This window comes from Mustela nivalis, assembly GCF_964662115.1.
Source record: "Mustela nivalis genome assembly, chromosome: 2".
Taxonomy (NCBI): Eukaryota; Metazoa; Chordata; class Mammalia; order Carnivora; family Mustelidae; genus Mustela; species Mustela nivalis.
In genome coordinates, this window is record NC_139021.1 from 80,525,038 (window position 1) to 80,543,001 (window position 17,964).

The 17,964-nt window shown below is 45.6% G+C and overlaps 1 protein-coding gene and 1 long non-coding RNA gene across 10 annotated transcripts in view; one reads left to right on the forward strand and one right to left on the reverse strand.

Moving 5' to 3' along the window:
* The window catches only part of FAM110B (family with sequence similarity 110 member B), a 190,778-nt gene that overhangs the window by 31,028 nt on the left and 141,786 nt on the right, over nt 1-17,964 (reverse strand). For 4 of the 9 annotated variants that reach the window (XM_082714078.1, XM_082714077.1, XM_082714079.1 and 1 more), the window contains one exon: nt 3,791-7,055. The exons of the other annotated variants lie outside the window; for them this stretch is intronic. In XM_082714078.1, the coding sequence (XP_082570204.1) occupies nt 5,635-6,747 (1,113 nt within the window). In that variant the 5' untranslated portion in view covers nt 6,748-7,055 and the 3' untranslated portion in view covers nt 3,791-5,634. Of the gene's footprint in view, nt 1-3,790; nt 7,056-17,964 lie in introns of those variants that run through there. 9 annotated transcript variants of the gene reach the window in all.
* On the forward strand, nt 1,511-4,438 carry LOC309854703. Its single transcript, XR_014306368.1, has 2 exons — nt 1,511-1,901; nt 3,538-4,438. It is a non-coding gene; the product is annotated as an uncharacterized lncRNA (long non-coding RNA).

A 17,964-nucleotide genomic window follows, 5' to 3' on the forward strand; every position in this document is an offset into this window, starting at 1 on the left:
GGAGGAGGTTCCTAAAGGCTGTTGAGGCCCATCTCCCTCTGGCTTTTCCTTCTGCTGGGTTTCTGCCAAAGCAAGGGAGTGTGAGCTGAATATACGAGAGAAATCCTCCGCGATGGTGCCTTGTGCAGAGCGAACAACACCACCACCACGCCTGTGGGCCTTCACGGGACAGCTCTAGGAAGCCATGTGGAAGCCAGTGGGACTCTTGGTCATCTCACAGAGCTAAGTGGACAAGGCAGGTTTCAGATTTTCAAAATTGTGGTGAGATTCACCATCCTTTCTGAGTTAAGAATCTATCCAGTTCCTCTGGAACATCCTTAACCTTGTTATACCTTCCCCAGTGCATCTTCTGGGCAAAACACACCATGTCCCTCCTCAAGGACAGCAGAAGGGAGTAATGCTGATTCACTAAATTGCTAAAATGTGCTTCCTGACTGTTGAGCTATGGGCATTTATCTCTGTTTACCCTTCTGAAAGTCCTTGGCGAAAAAAGACAGGATGTACCTCAACATCACAGTGCACTCAAAACTGAAAGAACACTTCTCTAATGACAGCCTTGTCTCTGGACTAAGCAGGCTCTGGGTTATTCATCATGGAACAGCTGAAGTCTTTTTCTAAATTTTATTGGTGACCGTTTTGGTAAGAGTGAAATTGTTTGAGACAGGTTTGTACACACAGGCCGCAGATGAAATTAATAAGATGAGTTTAAGAGCACTTTGGTTTTAAAATATAAGACACTTTAGTCTGCCGTTCTCTGTCTTGAGCTGGGCTGTGGTGGCGGGGTGGGGCGGTGGGGGACAGAGCTGGAGTTGTGGTGTTGAGTTTAAGCCCTATTCTGCCTCTTACTTCCTATGGGATCTTGGTTAAGGGGCTTCACCTCCACGGAACTGAGGTTCTTCATCTGTAAAATGGGACGGTAACTACCCCCCAGCCCAGGTTGGTTTGATAACACTTACTGAGTAACTACCACAGGACTTAAAAGTGATCGGTTAAGAAAAAAATCCAGTTGACACTTATGAAACATCTAACAGATCTGGGCTGCTGTGCCGTGACCCTGGGGTCACCGTTCACATTATAATCATTGGAGATTTATGAATTATTAGCACTTTTTAAAAAAAATAAATTCTTTTGAGGAAGGTATACCTTTTAACCATTTACACACAAGCACTATTTAAACTAGCAAATGCTGAGCCCATGGGCAGTGCACAAATTACTAGGTGATGGGAAAAGGCAACACAGAAATGCAAAAATATCACCAGTTGATCCTTGTGTTGGGTCTTGAAAGAGCAGGGGTGTGCAAGGTCAGGAGGAAGGAAAAAGCATTCCTCACAGAATGAAAAACTACTGAAACAGCAATAGTGGTGATTTTAAAACCTGTCCATAAATTCTCATTCTTTAAAAGATGAGGTCTAACTCTCTTCTCCATGAGTGTGGGCTGTATGTAGTGATATGTTTTTGATGATTTGAACACAGTGGAGGTGTGTGACTTCAGCTATTGGATCACAAAAGGCTCTGTGGCTTCCTCATTACTTTCTCTCTTGGGCCAACTCCCTTTAGAGGAAGCCAGTTGCCATGTTGTAAGGACTCTCACTACCATCACGTGATTCATCTTGGGGTTTCAGATTCTCCAGCCAGAGTCAAGACTTCAGAGGATGCAGCCCCAACTGACATTTTGTCTGGAGCCTAACGACATTCCCTTGTGCCAGAACCATCTAACTACGCCGGTACAGGAGTGGCGGACTCCTAATCCACAGAAAGGGAGATAATATATATTTATTGTTTTAAGTTGCTGAGCTTTGGGAAATTTGCTTTGCAGCAGCAGATCACTAACACAGTGGCAATGGAAACTTCTTTTGCTTGGAGCCTGGGGGCGTGGGGACACAGAAAATGGGGTCTGAAAGGTAAATGCCCAACATTCTCTGATAAGAAATTGAGATTTATCCTTTCAGCAACATATTCAAGCTGGAGGACGTCTTTCCCTAGAGGAATGATGCGATCAGAGTCTTTGGCGTGAAATGGGACGGGAAGGGAGATTGGCTGGCGCCGAGGGGACTACAGTTAGCAGGCTACAGGAACAATCACTCCGGTAGGAAGAGGAAAGCCTGAATTAAGACAATGGCAGAGAGGGTGGATATTGGGAGGACTGTCTTAAGATTTGGCGGTTTTCAGAAACAACCAGTATTTAGAACCATCTCGTGAAATCACGCTTCACTCTGCCTTGTGTTGGGGGAAAAGTATGCTGAACTACACGACAACTCTGTATTCCTACCAACATCATCATGATCATCACACACACACACACACACACACACGAGATAATTTTCAAGCACGCACAGAATCAGCACTTTGTAAAAAGGACTTCACAATTAGGAAATGTCTCACTCTTAGGATTTAATATTAAGCCTTTCAGGGGCGCCTGGGTGGCTCAGTGGGTTAAGCCGCTGCCTTCGGCGCAGGTCATGATCTCAGGGTCCTAAGATCGAGTCCCGCATCGGGCTCCCTGCTTGGCGGGGAGCCTGCTTCCTCCAATCTCTCTGCCTGCCTCTATGCCTCTATGCCTACTTGTGATCTCTGTCAAATAAATAAATAAAATCTTTAAAAAAAATATTAAGCCTTTCAAACAGTCCTTTATAGAAACACTAATTTCACGAACAAAAAATTAATAAGCTCCCCCTTCCATAAAGGGAACCAAAAGGCTCACATGTGTCCAATGCACAAATAAGGCCACAGAGGATTAGACTGAATTTTGGTGGGACACAGATTAAATGTGACTTTGAAATGTTGAAATCTTCAGCAGAATCCATGACTAAAACAGCAGACAGTGGGGGCGCCTGGGTGGCTCAGTTGTTAAGCAGCTGCCTTCGATTCAGGTCATGATCCCAGGGTCCTAGGATCCAGCCCTGCATCCGGCTCCTTGCTTGGCGGGGAGTCTGCTTCTCCCTCTCCCACTCCCTCTGCTTGTGTTCCCTCTCTCACTGTGCCTCTGCCAAATAAATAAATAAAATCTTAAAAAAAAATAAAATAGCAGACAATAATATTAAATTAGCTAAGAAGTGCTCGCCTCCCAGAAAACTGGTGTCCTTAGAAAAATGACATCTATTTTTGGTATTTCAATAGCCCTAGAAAGAGATGCATATAAATGCTAAGCCATGAATATTTCAAATGGCCACATTTCTGCCCTAACGGTGAGGGGAGGATATTTATATATGTGTGTGTGTGTGTGTGTGTGTGTGTGTATACATATATATATTTTTTTGAACTAAATGAAAGAAACCTATTTTCATTCTATTATCTTGAATGCACTGTGTCATCACCACTGAAAGCTACATCTCCAGAAGTTTCTTTCTGGAAAGTAAGCGTTCTAGTGAGACAGATAACTAATCAGAGAACTAGAAAGAATTCCAAACCAGCAGAGAGAAAGTAAAGCAACCACATTTGATTTCCAGAAGGAAAAAGTTGCAAATTGTAGTAGTTGAGAATCTTATCATGTCTGCTTCTGAAAACTGCTTCTTAATGCTTTCTTTTACATTTACACAGTATATGAAACTTTTGAAGCAATGTTAATCTTCAGATAGCTTGATCCAATAGATACTTGAATACTCCGCATCCTACCAAGAGGAGATAAGATCTGTCCACTAAGAGGAATGCTGTTTCTCTTAAAGGACGCAACTATATTCCTTGAGGCAAAGGCTGTGTTGTTGACCACAGTGGTCCTGTGCCAACCGTGAGGCCCCAAAAGGGGGCCCCTCACCAAACGACCTGTTGAAAGAGGAATGAACGAACAAGTGGACAAATGTATGAACACGTTTAATGCTAATGACTCTGGACTTGTACAAATAACATTCAAAGGTAGGTCTCCGCTGTTAAGAACTCATAAATATTTACAACCGAAGGTCTTGCGGAAGATGTGAAAAACTCTGATGTTTAAGAAAAGGTAAAAATAACGCAAGTGTGAACTAAGTAAAGAAGAGGTGGCATATTTTAGGAAGCTTGACGAAACTCTTTTAGCAAAAGCACACTGCTATCGCTGTTCAGAATAACTGTGATATGGCGAAAGTAACTTAATGAAAACATGTTCCTTCGAAGCTACTGAAAACCTGCTTCTGGCTCACAGTCCAAAGTTAAACTTTTCGTGGCAGGAGCAAAGACAAGGACAAAGAGAAACCACCACCGTTAGTGCCTGCACCAGAGCTATTTATTTAGTGTAACTTTTTCTTTTTTCTTAAAGATTTCGTAACAACTGAAGTATGTACAAAGTCTTACAGCATTTACACCATAAAAAGTTTCCCATTAGCTGATAAAGTCTAAGGTAGTGCTGCTGAGAACTTCAGAGCATGAGTACGGCGCAATGAAGCAGACTGCTACACGTTTTTACCTCTCCGCCACCACACACCACAACTGTCAGCTGGTCCACAGCTAACGATCCACCTGCAAGACAGGTTACTGGGGAAAACGGGAACGAGTCGATTATGCAGCACTAGAGACCAAGGGGTGGAAAAGCTACATGGCATCATGTTTCTACAGTTTCCTAGAGCTGTAACAAAGGTCCACAGCCTGGGAGAATAACATATGCAAGACAACACAATCGCACTGCTCAGATAATGGTTCGGTTAAGAAAGGTATTCGCTTTTGAATGGGAGGCTCTATACTGATATGGCTGGTATTTCCATTTGTGTTCATGTCTTCAGATAGCTCACACCTGCACAAGCCCCACTCCCCTCTCCCAAATAAATCAACAGCACAGGGAGGGAAGGAGAGAGGCAAGAGAGTCAGCACAGAATATCAGTTCTCGATCAAAAAACAAACAAGTTTTTTTTTTTTTTAAAGACATTTAGTATCAGCTTTAGGATGATCATTCCCGTCATAAGATTAATAGTAGAAATTTTGGAATCAACCCAAATCAGAAGAACATCAACAAAAACCCCCAACCCCCAAACTCCTAGATTGAATCACCTTCATTGTTTCTGATTGTCTTTCCTTGGGGTATTACACAGAAGCACCAACATTTACACACTTAATTGGACACAAAACGTAGCACTGTTGCCCTAACCACTACTTTAGTAAGTGGCAGGAGAATTCCAATACGCAAATGATTGACATCAGGCTCACCGCTTTCCTCCTCAGAAAACCCAGCCTGGTTCTCTAGCTTAGGTCAGTCACTGTATCTGTTTGGTAGCAGAGCTCATGGATTTTCCCCACTGTTTCGGGCTCACACGTAGGCAAATTGGCTTTTTATTTCAAAAAGATTCTACTCTCAACTTAAAAGCCAGTTGATAAAACCTTTAATTAAGACACAAGAGCGCGGGATATAAAAACACAAGAACCACATAAATATCGAAGAAGTTGTATACCATTTTTTGTGTAAACAGTTTTGCTTAAGATTGAAGCCCTAACCGGATTCTGGCCTGAAACTCTTGGCAGATGACGTTGTGTTCAGCCAGGCTCTGCAGCGATGGTTGACGTGGAAGCCAGGTCAGTCCCCATGTTGACAGGCATGCAACTTGGAAACATTGCACAACGAGCAACACAAAGAGAGTGGAGAAGCTCACAACACTTCAAGGAGACCTCACAACCTTCACGACTGCGGATGCACAGACAGAGACCCACCCCTCCCTCCTCTGCACGCACTTGGTCTTACACGTGGGAGACCTTCTGTGACTCTCTAGCTTGTTTGATGCTATATAACCACTTGATGATCCTAGCATTTCTTTCGATGGCAGAAATGCCATATGGCACCCGGTCATTGGCACTGTCATCATTTCTAAGGTCACTGTTACTGTCCTGAGACTGTTCGCAGTCTGAGCTGATCATGCTTGCGCTGCGGAAGTTGAGGGATATGATGTCGGAATTAGCCCTTGCAAAGTTTTCCATTCCAAGGTTTTCCAGCTCTTCAGGGTCCAGTCCGCAGTAGTTGAAGAACCTCTCCACGTCCGCGTCCACGCGGAAATACCTGTCACTCAAGTCCGACTTAGACCGCTGGAGCGAGGGTCTTCGGCTGACGCCGCAGGCCGGTTCCACCGGTTCGGCTTCCGGGGACTTCACGGTGGCCATGGCCGCGACCTTGGGTTTGGGAGGCAGGGGAGGGGCGGAGCTACTGCAGGGGATCGCTTTTAGGGGCTTCACACTGGTCACTTTGCGGATGTCCGAGGAGCTGTGGGAGACGTGGAGGAAGGACTCGGCCGACTGCTCCAGCAGCCTCCTGCCCACGTGGGAGCCGCCCTCCTGCGGGCTGCCGCGGCCCTGCGTGGGGTACACCTTCAGGGACTCGGCGAAGGAGTGCCGGTGCAGGTCGGTGGAGTCTGGCCGGTGAGGCGGCCAGTTCCGGGAGCTGTGCTTGTGCCCCGAGCCCGAGCTGGAGCCTTCGGAGCTGTTGATGATGTTTTTCAGGATCTCGAGCTTCAGGTTCTCCCTCTGCACGCCACTCTCGGTCTTGGCGTGGCTGCCGAACACCCGGAGCGTCGGGCTGCCCAGGGCGCGCTTGGCGGCCGGGCACACCGGGGGCTTGGCCAGCACGGCCGGCTTCACCGGCTCCTGCTTGGCGTTGATGACCTCCTGACTCTTGACATACTTGGCCTTGTCCGCTTCCAGCCTTTCCACGGCGCTGAGTCTTTTGGGGTTGGGCTCGGCCTGCCTGCGAAAGTAGTCGGGCCCTTTGTTGAGAATGCGCAGGGGGACCGCCGAGGTGAAGGTGCCCGCGGGGCTGACCGGCTTCACCATGCTACCTGTCTGTAGGGTCTCCGTGGGCATGGTGGGTGGTCTCTCCCCGGCAGCCGTGTTGGATTCTGGTCTGGGCGCCTCCGGATACGCTGAATAGACACATGTACACGAAGCACAAAGGGCAGCGGACGGAGCCTGGAATCTGGGTGTCAGCAGCAGCAGCAGCAGCGGCGCCTCATCTCACAGCTCATTAACTGCCACCGGGCCTCTGATTCACTTTCCCCCTTTCCGAAAGGCCACAAGCCACAAGTTCCTTTAATCTGCTTAGCTGCCTCCTTTCTTCTCCCTGAAGGATGTGGGAGTCTCCTCCAGGTCTTTGTGCTCAACTGCAGGCAGAGCTGAAACACACAACAACCAACCGCGGGTTAGGATGGGCGAGTGACATCACGGCTGTAGCAACAGAGAAACCCCGCGGCGCCCCCGCCTCCGCCGGCCTCCCGGCCCTGGGCCGCTTCTGGGCGGCGATCCCGGGGTCCCGGAGCGCCGACCGCCCGCGCCCGGCGTCCCAGCCCGCGCCCTGGCGCCCGCAGTCGGACCCGGGTGCTGGGGGACAGAGAGGGGCCGAGCTTTCCCACGCGTGGGCTCTTGTGGCCGCCTCCCCGTTGGTGAGATCCGCCCCCTAATCACGCCCGGCTGGCATTTCTTGTATCAAACCCAGGAAATCCTGGCTGAATGTGGAAATGCGGGTTTGGCAGAGCCGCGTTCCCAGTTCACTGAACGCCCATGGGTTCCTAGGAATCCGGCATCTGCTGCAGTCTCTGGCAGCGGTGAATTAGAATACGTCTCTTTCTCAGCGAAGCAAAACTTCTGATTTCTTACTACCCAATCTCTCCATAACATCTGAAACGAGCACTTCTTTAATTCTTCAAAAACTGAAAATACTGGCAAGAAAAGGGATTGGCAGCAAAGATGAAAAAAAAAAATTAAAAAGCGTGTTTCGGTTATCTTACTTTTGCCAACTAATATATTTGAAAACATTTTCTCCTGAAAACGGAGACAAATGTATGACTTCCTGTTAACTACAAGCTTATTTTTTAATTAAACAAAACTAGAAAAACCTCTAGATTAACCTTGTAACTAGATAATTTGATTATAAGTGCTCCATGATTTTTCACACTTAATGAGCAGAAAACAAAAGTGTCTCTGTGTTGTGTAGGTCCCCCAATCCCTTAGGGAACTCAGAACACAATCTTAAAGAGGTCAGTCACACCTAAATATGTTACGTTAGAGAAAACTGGCATAATAGTTAACTATTCAGGTACTTATTATTCATGGCTTTCTGAACAATTTGACCACCTTCTCCGTCAACCAAAACCACTGTAAGGAAACATTTATCAGTACTCCCAAAAGAAATCTACTTAGTACACAATATATATACGTCTTTCTACTTAGTACACAATATATGTAGCATTTTTCTAAGAACAACTCTGCTCTCTGCCTGTTACTGCTGGCAGAGAACATTTTTGAATGCATCAGCATCCCAAAGTAACTGGGTACAGACTTTTTCGGCGTCTTTGGCTATAATTAGGAATATTAAGGATCATGTATTCAACTAACATCAAAAAACTAATTTGCAAAATAAAGAGAGTGGTATAACCATAAAATCATCTACTTGCATGTTAAGAAAATGAAGTGTCTATTAAGAACAAGAGTGGAGGTGGGAGAAGGGAAGCCTGATTGTTCTCCCTTACCATCTTTTTTTTAATATTTTTTTTTATTTTTAAAAAATTTTTATTTATTTATTTGACAGGCAGAGATCACAAGTAGGCAGAGAGGCAGAGGGAGGAGGAAGCAGGCTCCCTGCTTGAGCAGAGAGCCAGACGTGGGGCTCAATCCCAGGACTCTGAGATCATGACCTGAGCTGAAGGCAGAGGCTTTAACCCACTGAGCCACCCAGGCACCCCTCCCTTACCATCTTTTAAAAACTCAATCTCCAAATACACTCACCGCCATGTTTTGCAAAGAGACAATTTTGGTAATCTGCAAAAGGATTTGTTCTAATAAAAATATTTTCCGAGGCAAGACTTGAGAAGCCCCAAGGCAATTCCTACATAATGACTTCCTTTAATTGTGCAGTTCTGTTATGATACTTCAATTTAGTTGAAAGAGCCACCTCCTCCCCCCTCTCATGAAGATTAAGTGAGATTGCTTCTTTGAACAAATTCTGAATGAAATGCCAGAGGGGAGCGGCAATTTTTCTGCGGAGCCTTCTGTGTTTCTTCATCTACCACCCTAGGGTCCACCTAATGGAAGGTGAACTGGAGCCCCTTTCCCTGTGGAGCTCAGAAGCAGAACAGGTAGCAGAGCCTGGGCTCAGAGGCAACCCCACTGGATCTTTCCAGGCGCTTAAGAGAGGGTTGCCCCACCCACCATGCCCCCACTCCCACCAGGCCACATTTCTCCCCAGTAAGTGAATGAGTATAACATCTCCAGCTCCATCTTCACATCTGGGGCTTCCAAATGTGTCTGCAGTTGGGACAGTGGCAGTACATTTGGGAGCAGAGTGAAGGACATGACTGAGATTTGCGCCCATCAGCTTTGTGTTAAAGACCAAAGCAAGCTTTCTGCAAGGCAAGTGGGAAGGTGGCCCGGTGGGGGTAGGTGACGGAGCTCATACCTCTTCTCCGGGGCCTCCTCCCTTCATCTGGGATATGAGGTGCTTGAATGAGATTCCCAAGATCCTCTCTCCCTCTAAATCATGGGGTTCTGAGAAGCTAAGAATGAATGAACTATCTCCACTTTGAAAATGGCACCTGGGACTATTGGCCTATGATTGGACCATGGTTCCTACATTTACTGTTCTTAGGAAAATACTCTCTGAATGATGAGTTGTCCTGATCATCCTTTTGTGAACTGGTCTTAAAGCCCATGCCCCTGCATGACTGTCTTCCCTTGTAATTCCATCCATTCCATCAGGACCAGAAGCCCAAATATCTATGTTGTCACTGACCCAAACTCTCCAGCATGCCCTGTCACGGCGGGCTCTGAGATCTTTGAACACTAAATAAGAATCGTTACTCTCAACGCACAGGATTGACGGACACCAGTCTGTTTACCAGGGCTCACGCCTCAGGAAGCTCACTGGGCTGCTTTCACACTGATTTCTTCCTGGAAAAAAAGGCGAGAAAATGGGTAAACGGAGGCAGACACCCTCCGGAGGGCTCCTGCAGGCAAGACTGTCTGCTCCAAGCCATCTAACCTTGGTGAGCAGTTTCTAGAACAAAACCGGTGTGGAAGGATTATGTAAGAAAGGCACTGACTGCAACCACTTTCCACTTCATTTCCTTTCTGTTCCACCCTCCTTCTTTCCTCTGTCATGCCCAATTGCCCTAATAATTTTCAACACACTGATATTTACACAGCACCAGGTTCAGAGTTTAAAAAGCTTTAATTTGAACTCTTCAGAGAGGACAAGAAAAACAGCTTCCTGGAAGAACTGAAAGCAGAAGACAATGCTGTAGGAATAGGTCGCGTGTTGGAGGATCTGGAGTAGCCAACAAACTATGCGTACTTCAAACATAATGAAAGTGGCTTAGGCTGCTCCTTCTTCTAATACTTATCTAATCATATAATCCCTAACTTGTGTTCTTGTGCTTTTCATTGCTTCAACAGTGTGGGCTGGGACAGAGCTGTACATTCCCAGAGTTCTGTAAGGTATATATATGGTCTCGATGAGGACCAAGTACATTTGGTGAAAAGATGGGTCAAATGGTAGATGACACACCTGGAAACTCGGGGCTACATCTCGACGTCATTTTGTGACAACCACAAACTGTGCTCAGGGAACACTGTGGCACATGACCCTCTGCTGACGCAGCCCTGCCACTGGTCCCCAACACCTGGGCAGACCCCTCAGGCGTGGCCAGGAGAGACTGCTGTTGCCTCATCCTGTTCCAGGAAAGCAAAATTTGACCTCAGCTGCACAGGACTGCTTGCGCCACAGTCATACAGTCCTGCTTGAGCGCTGACTTCTGGCTAAGAAGAGGAAACATAAGCCAGATGGAGAGAAATGTCCACTTGCAAACTATTTCCCTGTATTCGACCTTGCTGAATATTCATTGGAACATTTCATGAAAGTCTAGAATGAACTGGAGAATAAAGCTTGGCAGAGCCAAGGTACAAAATGGTCAGCTGAAGCAGAGCACGTGTGAACTCCACTGCGCTCTGGACGTGTTATCTGTGTGGCAGTGGAATACCAGGCAGGGACAGAGCGCTCAGAAACAAATGGTGACTCCCACTCACTGTAGCAGTGTTTCTGAAACTTGAAGGTGCCGGTGGCTCCTTGGGGATGTCCTTGAAACGGAAAATCCTGAAGTAGATTTGGGATGCGGCCCGAGCTTCTGCATTTCTCAAAGATCCCAGGTGATGCCCAGGAAGCTGGTCCAGCCTTTGACTGGCCAGGGCAAAGGGAAGGAAGCCCGCCGCTGTACTAGGAAGCAACAGGTTGGAACTGAAATGCCTCTACACACTTTATGTGAAAAATGCTTAAAGGCAAAGGTGCTGAAATCTGGGTACCACGCACCGCAGTGCCTCTGAGGTGGGGCTGATGATGGGCGACTGTGGCCTGTGTGAGGGGCTGCCAGCTAAGGGCTGCCATTGGGGACTGCTGTTCACTGTTGAAGCAGCAAATCCAGATCTCTGCAGAAACTCTCCCGATTTTAAAATTCAATTTGTGAAACACTGGGGGCCAAGTGCTTCTGGTAAGTAAAAAGAAAGAGATAGTTAATGCTTAATTGGTCTTTAAATTTTAAGTAGGAAGAAAGCACTGCAGTTAGAGCAAGGACCCTGGGATTGAACACAGTCCCAGATCCACCTACAGAAGTTTCTTAAATATGAGAAGACTGGCCATTTCCCAGGTGCCTTCCGGCATGGACAAGGCGGTAATGTTGCTGTCAAGGGCGAGTTTAATTCAATTTCCGATCACCAAACAGCTCAGTGCGGTGACCTTATCTATAAAAATTGAATGTGTTGAATTTGGTGAGCTTGAGAACATCTTGGTTCAAACATTCTTGGAGGCAAATAAGAAAAGAAGCAGTTTACCTTTGAGGTTAATAAGGATTCTTGAAGAACTGATCTTTCTCATTTCCTCATGTGTCTGATCACAGAACACTGTGATACATATACAATTGTGCCATGCCGCTTTCTGACTTTTTTTGTAATAGTATTTGTGCTAATGACTTTAAGGCATCAAATTCCAACTTGCTGTGTGGGGGGGTCACTTTCACAGCTGTTCTTGGATATTCCCGTTTAAGAACAGACAAGCATCCATGTCAGTGAAGTAAAAAACACACAGTTTCATAGGACAATGTGACGTTTGAATTCTTAACAAATATAAGAGAAATGCACTCACAATGTAGGAGTGCTCACTGAATGATGGGCTGTGTTCAATCAGTTAGTACCTGTCGATGGAGCAATTAGGTGTCAGGTGTAAAGAAACAGGAAGTCATGATAATTTAGGGGGAAAAAAAAAGACTCAAAATGCATATGACGAATATGAATTGAATAATGCCAGTGACAAATGTGGTAGGACTGTCCCAAAAGACTTCCCCACAAACCACTTCTCAGTAGTCAGTCATATGAAGGGCAGTGAGGATCTGGAATAAAGGCACGTCCATCCACTCTCAAAGCGGCTGTCTACTGAGTTCATGGTACAATTCAGAAACATCAAAGACAGCCAGTGGCTGGTCCGGTGTGCTAAGGGGACAGTGGTCAGAGACCCACTGCGGGTGGCAAGGGCAGATGGACTCCAGGTTTTAGGCAGAGTATGGGGAGCAAACAGAAGGGGAATGAAGCATCAGTGACATGGTCAGATCTGTATTTTTAAGAAATCCCCTGCTGGCAGAGAATGGGTAGCTGGAGAGGGGAGCCAGAGGGGCTTTGACAGGAGCCAGTCAGAACTGTCTGGGGGTGAGAGAGAGCAGCAGGGCTCAGAGCAGCTGACTTTGGGTCTGGGTCCTGGCTCAGCTCCATAAAGCTGAGTAGCCTTGGGCCTCAACTTCTCCATCTCCAAAATGGGGATAATAATAGTACCCACTTCTTTACGGGATTTGAGAAGATTCAGTAGGGGCAGAGGCACTTTTTGTTCACATAACAGTTATGAGGAGGGGGTCTCTGGGGATGGAAAGAAGCATGGACAATTCAAGAGATGCTGACGAGGTGCACTGGGCTGAATTTGCAGACACACCAGGTGTGGAGGGTGAGGGGGCATACTGAGGATGACTGGGCTTCTGGTATGACTACTGAGAAGTGGCTTATGGGTAAGTACACTCTCTCTTCCATTGCTTGCTCTTCTGCATGCCAAACCCAACTCTAGCGGCCCCTACAAACCAGCCCAGTGCATGCACACATCGGTCCTGACCTCCAACACTGGTGATTTCTGAACCAGCAGGGTGTCACAAAATTTGTCACCTCCTTAATACATATCGCACATAGTTAACAATACCGTGGTTATCACAAAAAGATTATATTTAGAAGCAAAATGCGTTAAAAAATAATGCTTAAGAGTTCTGGGGGCTAAAGGAAGCAATGCCATTCCCCTTGGAAGACACTGATTTATCAATTTTAGTGAATATGCCATGTTTTCAACATCTTCCCTTCCAAGTGCAGACTCCTTTGAATCGGTTTCTTTCACAGTGCTAAAATAATTGTAAAAAATACAATGCAAAAGTAGAGGAGCATATCGGAAGTGGAAAAGTAAGTATGTTTCCAAAAATGGACTGAATTTGCACACTAGTGACTGAACAGAAACTAAGAATTCAGAGGGCCATCTGGAAGCATTAAGTCAAAACCACTGCCCTTTCAGGACCTGTACTTTTTCAATTACTGAATGACGTGCCTCGTTCTTTCTTATCATCTGGTGAATCCCGCTCATCTATAATTCTGATGGCTGAAGCTTCTCTTTTTTGACCTCAGTGTGACCATCAGCATCAGCTCCAAGCTGTAAGCGAAATAATCCGGCCATTCACACTATCACTTTGAATACTCTTGGAAGCCAGGGGCTTTTCCTTTGACTTTTTAAAAAAATATTTTATTTACTTACTTGACAGAGAGAGAGAAGAGAGAGCGAGCGCACAAGCAGGGGGAGCAGGAGAGGGAGAAGCACGGAACCGGATGCAGGACTGGATCCCAGGACCCTGAGATCATGACCTGAGCTGAAGGTGGACACTTCACCAACTGAGCCTCCCAGGTGCCCCTAGGGGCTTTTCCAAATAACGTTTCAACTTCTGATTCCAGTATCCTCATCATTTTTCAGCTTATTTTTTTCAGTTGGCTAGAGGAGGTCTTCATACGTTATTTAGTAACAATCTCCACCCTAGGTTTCCATTACTTTGTTTCAATTTTCCACATGTTAGGTAAACCACTTCCACACTTCCTCAGCACCTCCTTTAAGTCCTGTTTCTCCTGAAATGTGCATTCTACACAATGGTAGGATACAAACAGATGTTGGAATGAGGGCACATATGTGGGAGAGGCCAACTCTTCACTTAAAACAACTACCCAGATATGGATCAAGAAGTGATGTCTATCTCACTAGCTCTCATATAATGTGCTGGGGTACACTGGTGCAATAGCAGGAGACTTGTGCCTGCGTTTTGATAAATGTGAGAAAATTATTCTGATAACCCAGGAGGCCCTGTGTTATGGAAATACCCTCCAGGTGGCGCTGTGAGCCGAGCAAGTCCAGAGGGAAGCATGGAGGGGTGCAATTTGTTAGCCACAGTGTTGCCTCATGTCAAGTCGGCAAACAAAGACCAGAATGGGAGACAACTTTGCCATAGGAGTCTCAGCTCTCTGCTCAGGACTGTGATGTAGGAGGCTATGTCTGTCTAACCTGATCTCAGACAGATGAGAGGAAGCTGTGTTTCCATGCGTACAGGGATGGGAGCTTCCTAGGTCCACGTTCGTACTTGGGAAAAGGTGGTCTGGGGTTATGATAAAAGGAATTCCCCCAAAGATTCACCCTCAACAGAAGCCAGCCGCCTTGCACCAAGGGAAAGGCTATGAGCGCCCCCTGAGTGGCTGGAGGGGGTGTGGCTGCCGCCAGGCAACCCAAAAACTCCCAGCAAGAGCCAGCTACGAAGAGCCCATACCCAGGGACAAGGAGAGGAATCCTGTCCTCTTCCCCACAACACTCTGCATGCCCTGCACATTTGCACACCCTCACAGGACCTACAGGGAGAGGTCAGAGGTGATACCTAATCATGAGTGGGAAAGGAACTGGAGAAAGGAAGGAGAGAGGAAAAACCCACAATGTTTATTACAATGTCTCCTCCTCCACAGTAATTCCTCCTCCTCCCCTTCCAAGCCAACACCAAGTTGGAAGAGGCAGAAGCTCATTTAAACCAGATGAGAGGTTGGAGTCTGGGTTGAGACAAATGCTGGCCTGGGCTCTTTTATCCTGAAACTGATCTGAGAATTTTCAATTATTTAAGACTAACTGAAGAGCTATGGGTCCCATCTGAGATTTCATCGTGGGGATGGAAAGGAGAACTTGGCTAGGTGAGTTCTCAGGGCACTAGGAAAAAGAGTACACACACTTCCAGTTTAACCCTCAGGAATCCAGGGCAAAAGACAAAAGGGCTCCACATAATATCTTTCAGGTTTTCCCTCTGCCCTTGGACTCGCTGCCCCTCTTCAGTTCAGAGCCCAGGTTCCAGGTCAAGGTCTACTGCGCTTACTCCACAGTGGGGTCTGCGACCCCAGGAAATTACTCAAGCTCAGTGTACCTCAATTTCCTCATCTATGGATAATGATTCCTACGCTTCCTAGAGCTGATGTGGGAATTCTGTGAGGGAATACACTGAAAAGGGCTCAGCGTGGAACTCGGCACCAAGTTTGCTCAGTAAATGTGAGCGGTTATTAAATTTCGTCCCCAGTGTCCACAAATTGGCACTGATAATCACCATCATTAGATTTCAAGCTTTATGGTAACTGAATGATCTTTTGTCTTAAAATGATTCCATTACTCTCCAGCGATAGTGTGTGTGTGTGTGTGTGTGTGTGTGCGCTATTTCTGTCAAAGTGGATGGACCATGCAGTTTCTGTCTGAAAGGTCATTTGCGTGACCCCATTTTTATCTGAGTTACAGAGAAAATATGTGGTTTCGAATTTCAAAGCAAACAGTTATGTGAGTGAACCAGGCTAGAGTAAATAATAAAGTCATTATTAAAAACGAAATCAAACCTAAAATTGGTAGGAGAAAAATAGTAGGTCAAATCTCAATCTATGATGGATTCTTTAATGTCATTCTCAAGGTCATTTAGAAAACATATTCACATGTTTCATTTTCAGTTTGAAGTCAATCCATTATTTAAAAATGTTACAGGTTTCTTTGAAAATGCCTTTCTCCTACTTAAGACAATTTAAAGGAAAAAGGGCATCAGAGGGGAAAATAAAATCACACTTCTGGTTCAATATTCTTTTTTGGCCAAAGGTAAAGGAAACGTTGCTATAAGAGGGCCACCAACTTGTTCCAATGTGGGGAAGCTCTGCCTGATTTCACCGGAGATTACAGAAATCAAGGCTGTGTGTATAGCCAGTGCCAAAAATCACTGGCCAATATAAGTGCTTGCTTAATGAAAATAACTACAAATAACTAAAAAGCAGGGCTACTAGAATTCCTAATGAAAATCCAATAGGCCTGCCTGTCTTCTCCGAACAAACATAAAATGATACCACTTTCGGATCACTTTTATTCTCTTTATTCTGTCACTTTTATTCTCTCTAGTGAGAATTTTATGTGGCTTTACGTTCAGCTGTGAGAATGTGGGAGGCCAAGGCCAAATTCTAAATGAATGTTGAATTCAAGGGACCACGTTCCTTTTTTACAGACTAGGGCACTCAAATCGCAGGCCTTAGAAGCCTGGCTAGTTTGCGTTGGTCTCAGTGTTAGCTGGTCCCCTAGGTAGAGACCAGGAACCTAATGGTCTTGCAGGCGCTTAACGATGTCGCGGATTATGAACTCTGTGAGCTACGTGTGTTGTTCACGGAGATACTGCTAAGAGTGCCACCGTATCCATCCCCATGATTACCCCCGAAATGCTATCTGAGCCCCTGTATAGGAGGAGAGGGTAAGTACTTGTGCCTCGCCTCTGAGAGAACTGACCAGAATCTGGGGCTGTGTGGATCTGGGTACCCTGTGCCCCATTCTCCACTGACATTCATTCTCAGTAAATGCATTTTGCATACTACTTTTCCCTTTAGCTGTGCAAACTTGTACTCTACGGCAACCACAGCACATACATGCAACAACAAAGATTAAGGGTGACAATACAGAGCGATCCTTCATTTCTGAAAATATTTTTAATTTCTAGGCATCAGCCTTGGGGTAAAAGGATATTTACTCTGAAATACACTTCACAATGTGTTAAAATAAATTTGTGAAACATTTTTCAACCTGAAGGGAGAAAAAACAAAGCAGCATTTTTTTTTTTTTTTTTGACAGTAGATCAAGATCACTCTAAATGTATTAGGTAAATTCCTAGGTATTATGTTTAATAATTAACGTGTTAATCATGACCATTTCTTGGTAAGCACATATGATGTCCTCAGGACTGCATTAGTGCATCTTATAGGTTTTTATTTTTTAAAAATTATTTATTTGAAGGAGAGCACGAATGAGCTCGAGCAGAAAGGAGGCACAGAGGGAGAGGGAGAAGCAGGCCCCTCACTGAGCAGGAAGCCCAGTGCAGGGCTTGACCCCAGGACCCCGAGATCATGACCTGAGTCAAAGGCAGACACTCAACACACTGAGCCACCCAGGTGCCCGAGGTTTTAAAATTCAATCTTGCCAATGTCCCTAAAGGAGGAGGCCCACCTCACTGAGTCACACCGTCACTCCAGTGCTTTTAAAAAGATATGGGTGATGCATTTTACGTGTTTTTTATTTGAGTAATATGGCTAAGGACCCACGCTAATTATATTTTAGTTCTAAACTCTAACCTTGGTTATTTACTGCTTAGCAAATGGCTATTTACTACTTAGAGTTTACCTTCCTAACTTTTTGTGAAATCAAATAACCATGCTATTTGCTAACAGCTTAAATGCAGAAGTAGAGAAGGTGGAGTGGTTATAAATTGGGTTCCATTAATTTCATTTTCTTTCTGGATACCGCTGACTGCAGAGCTATCAAAGTTACCTGAACTTGGATGGAAATAATGAGAAATAAATTAGAAAGAACAACGAGCAACATAAGACGGAGATTTCATACTATCTTACGACCCAGAGCATCGGATAGTAGGGATCATG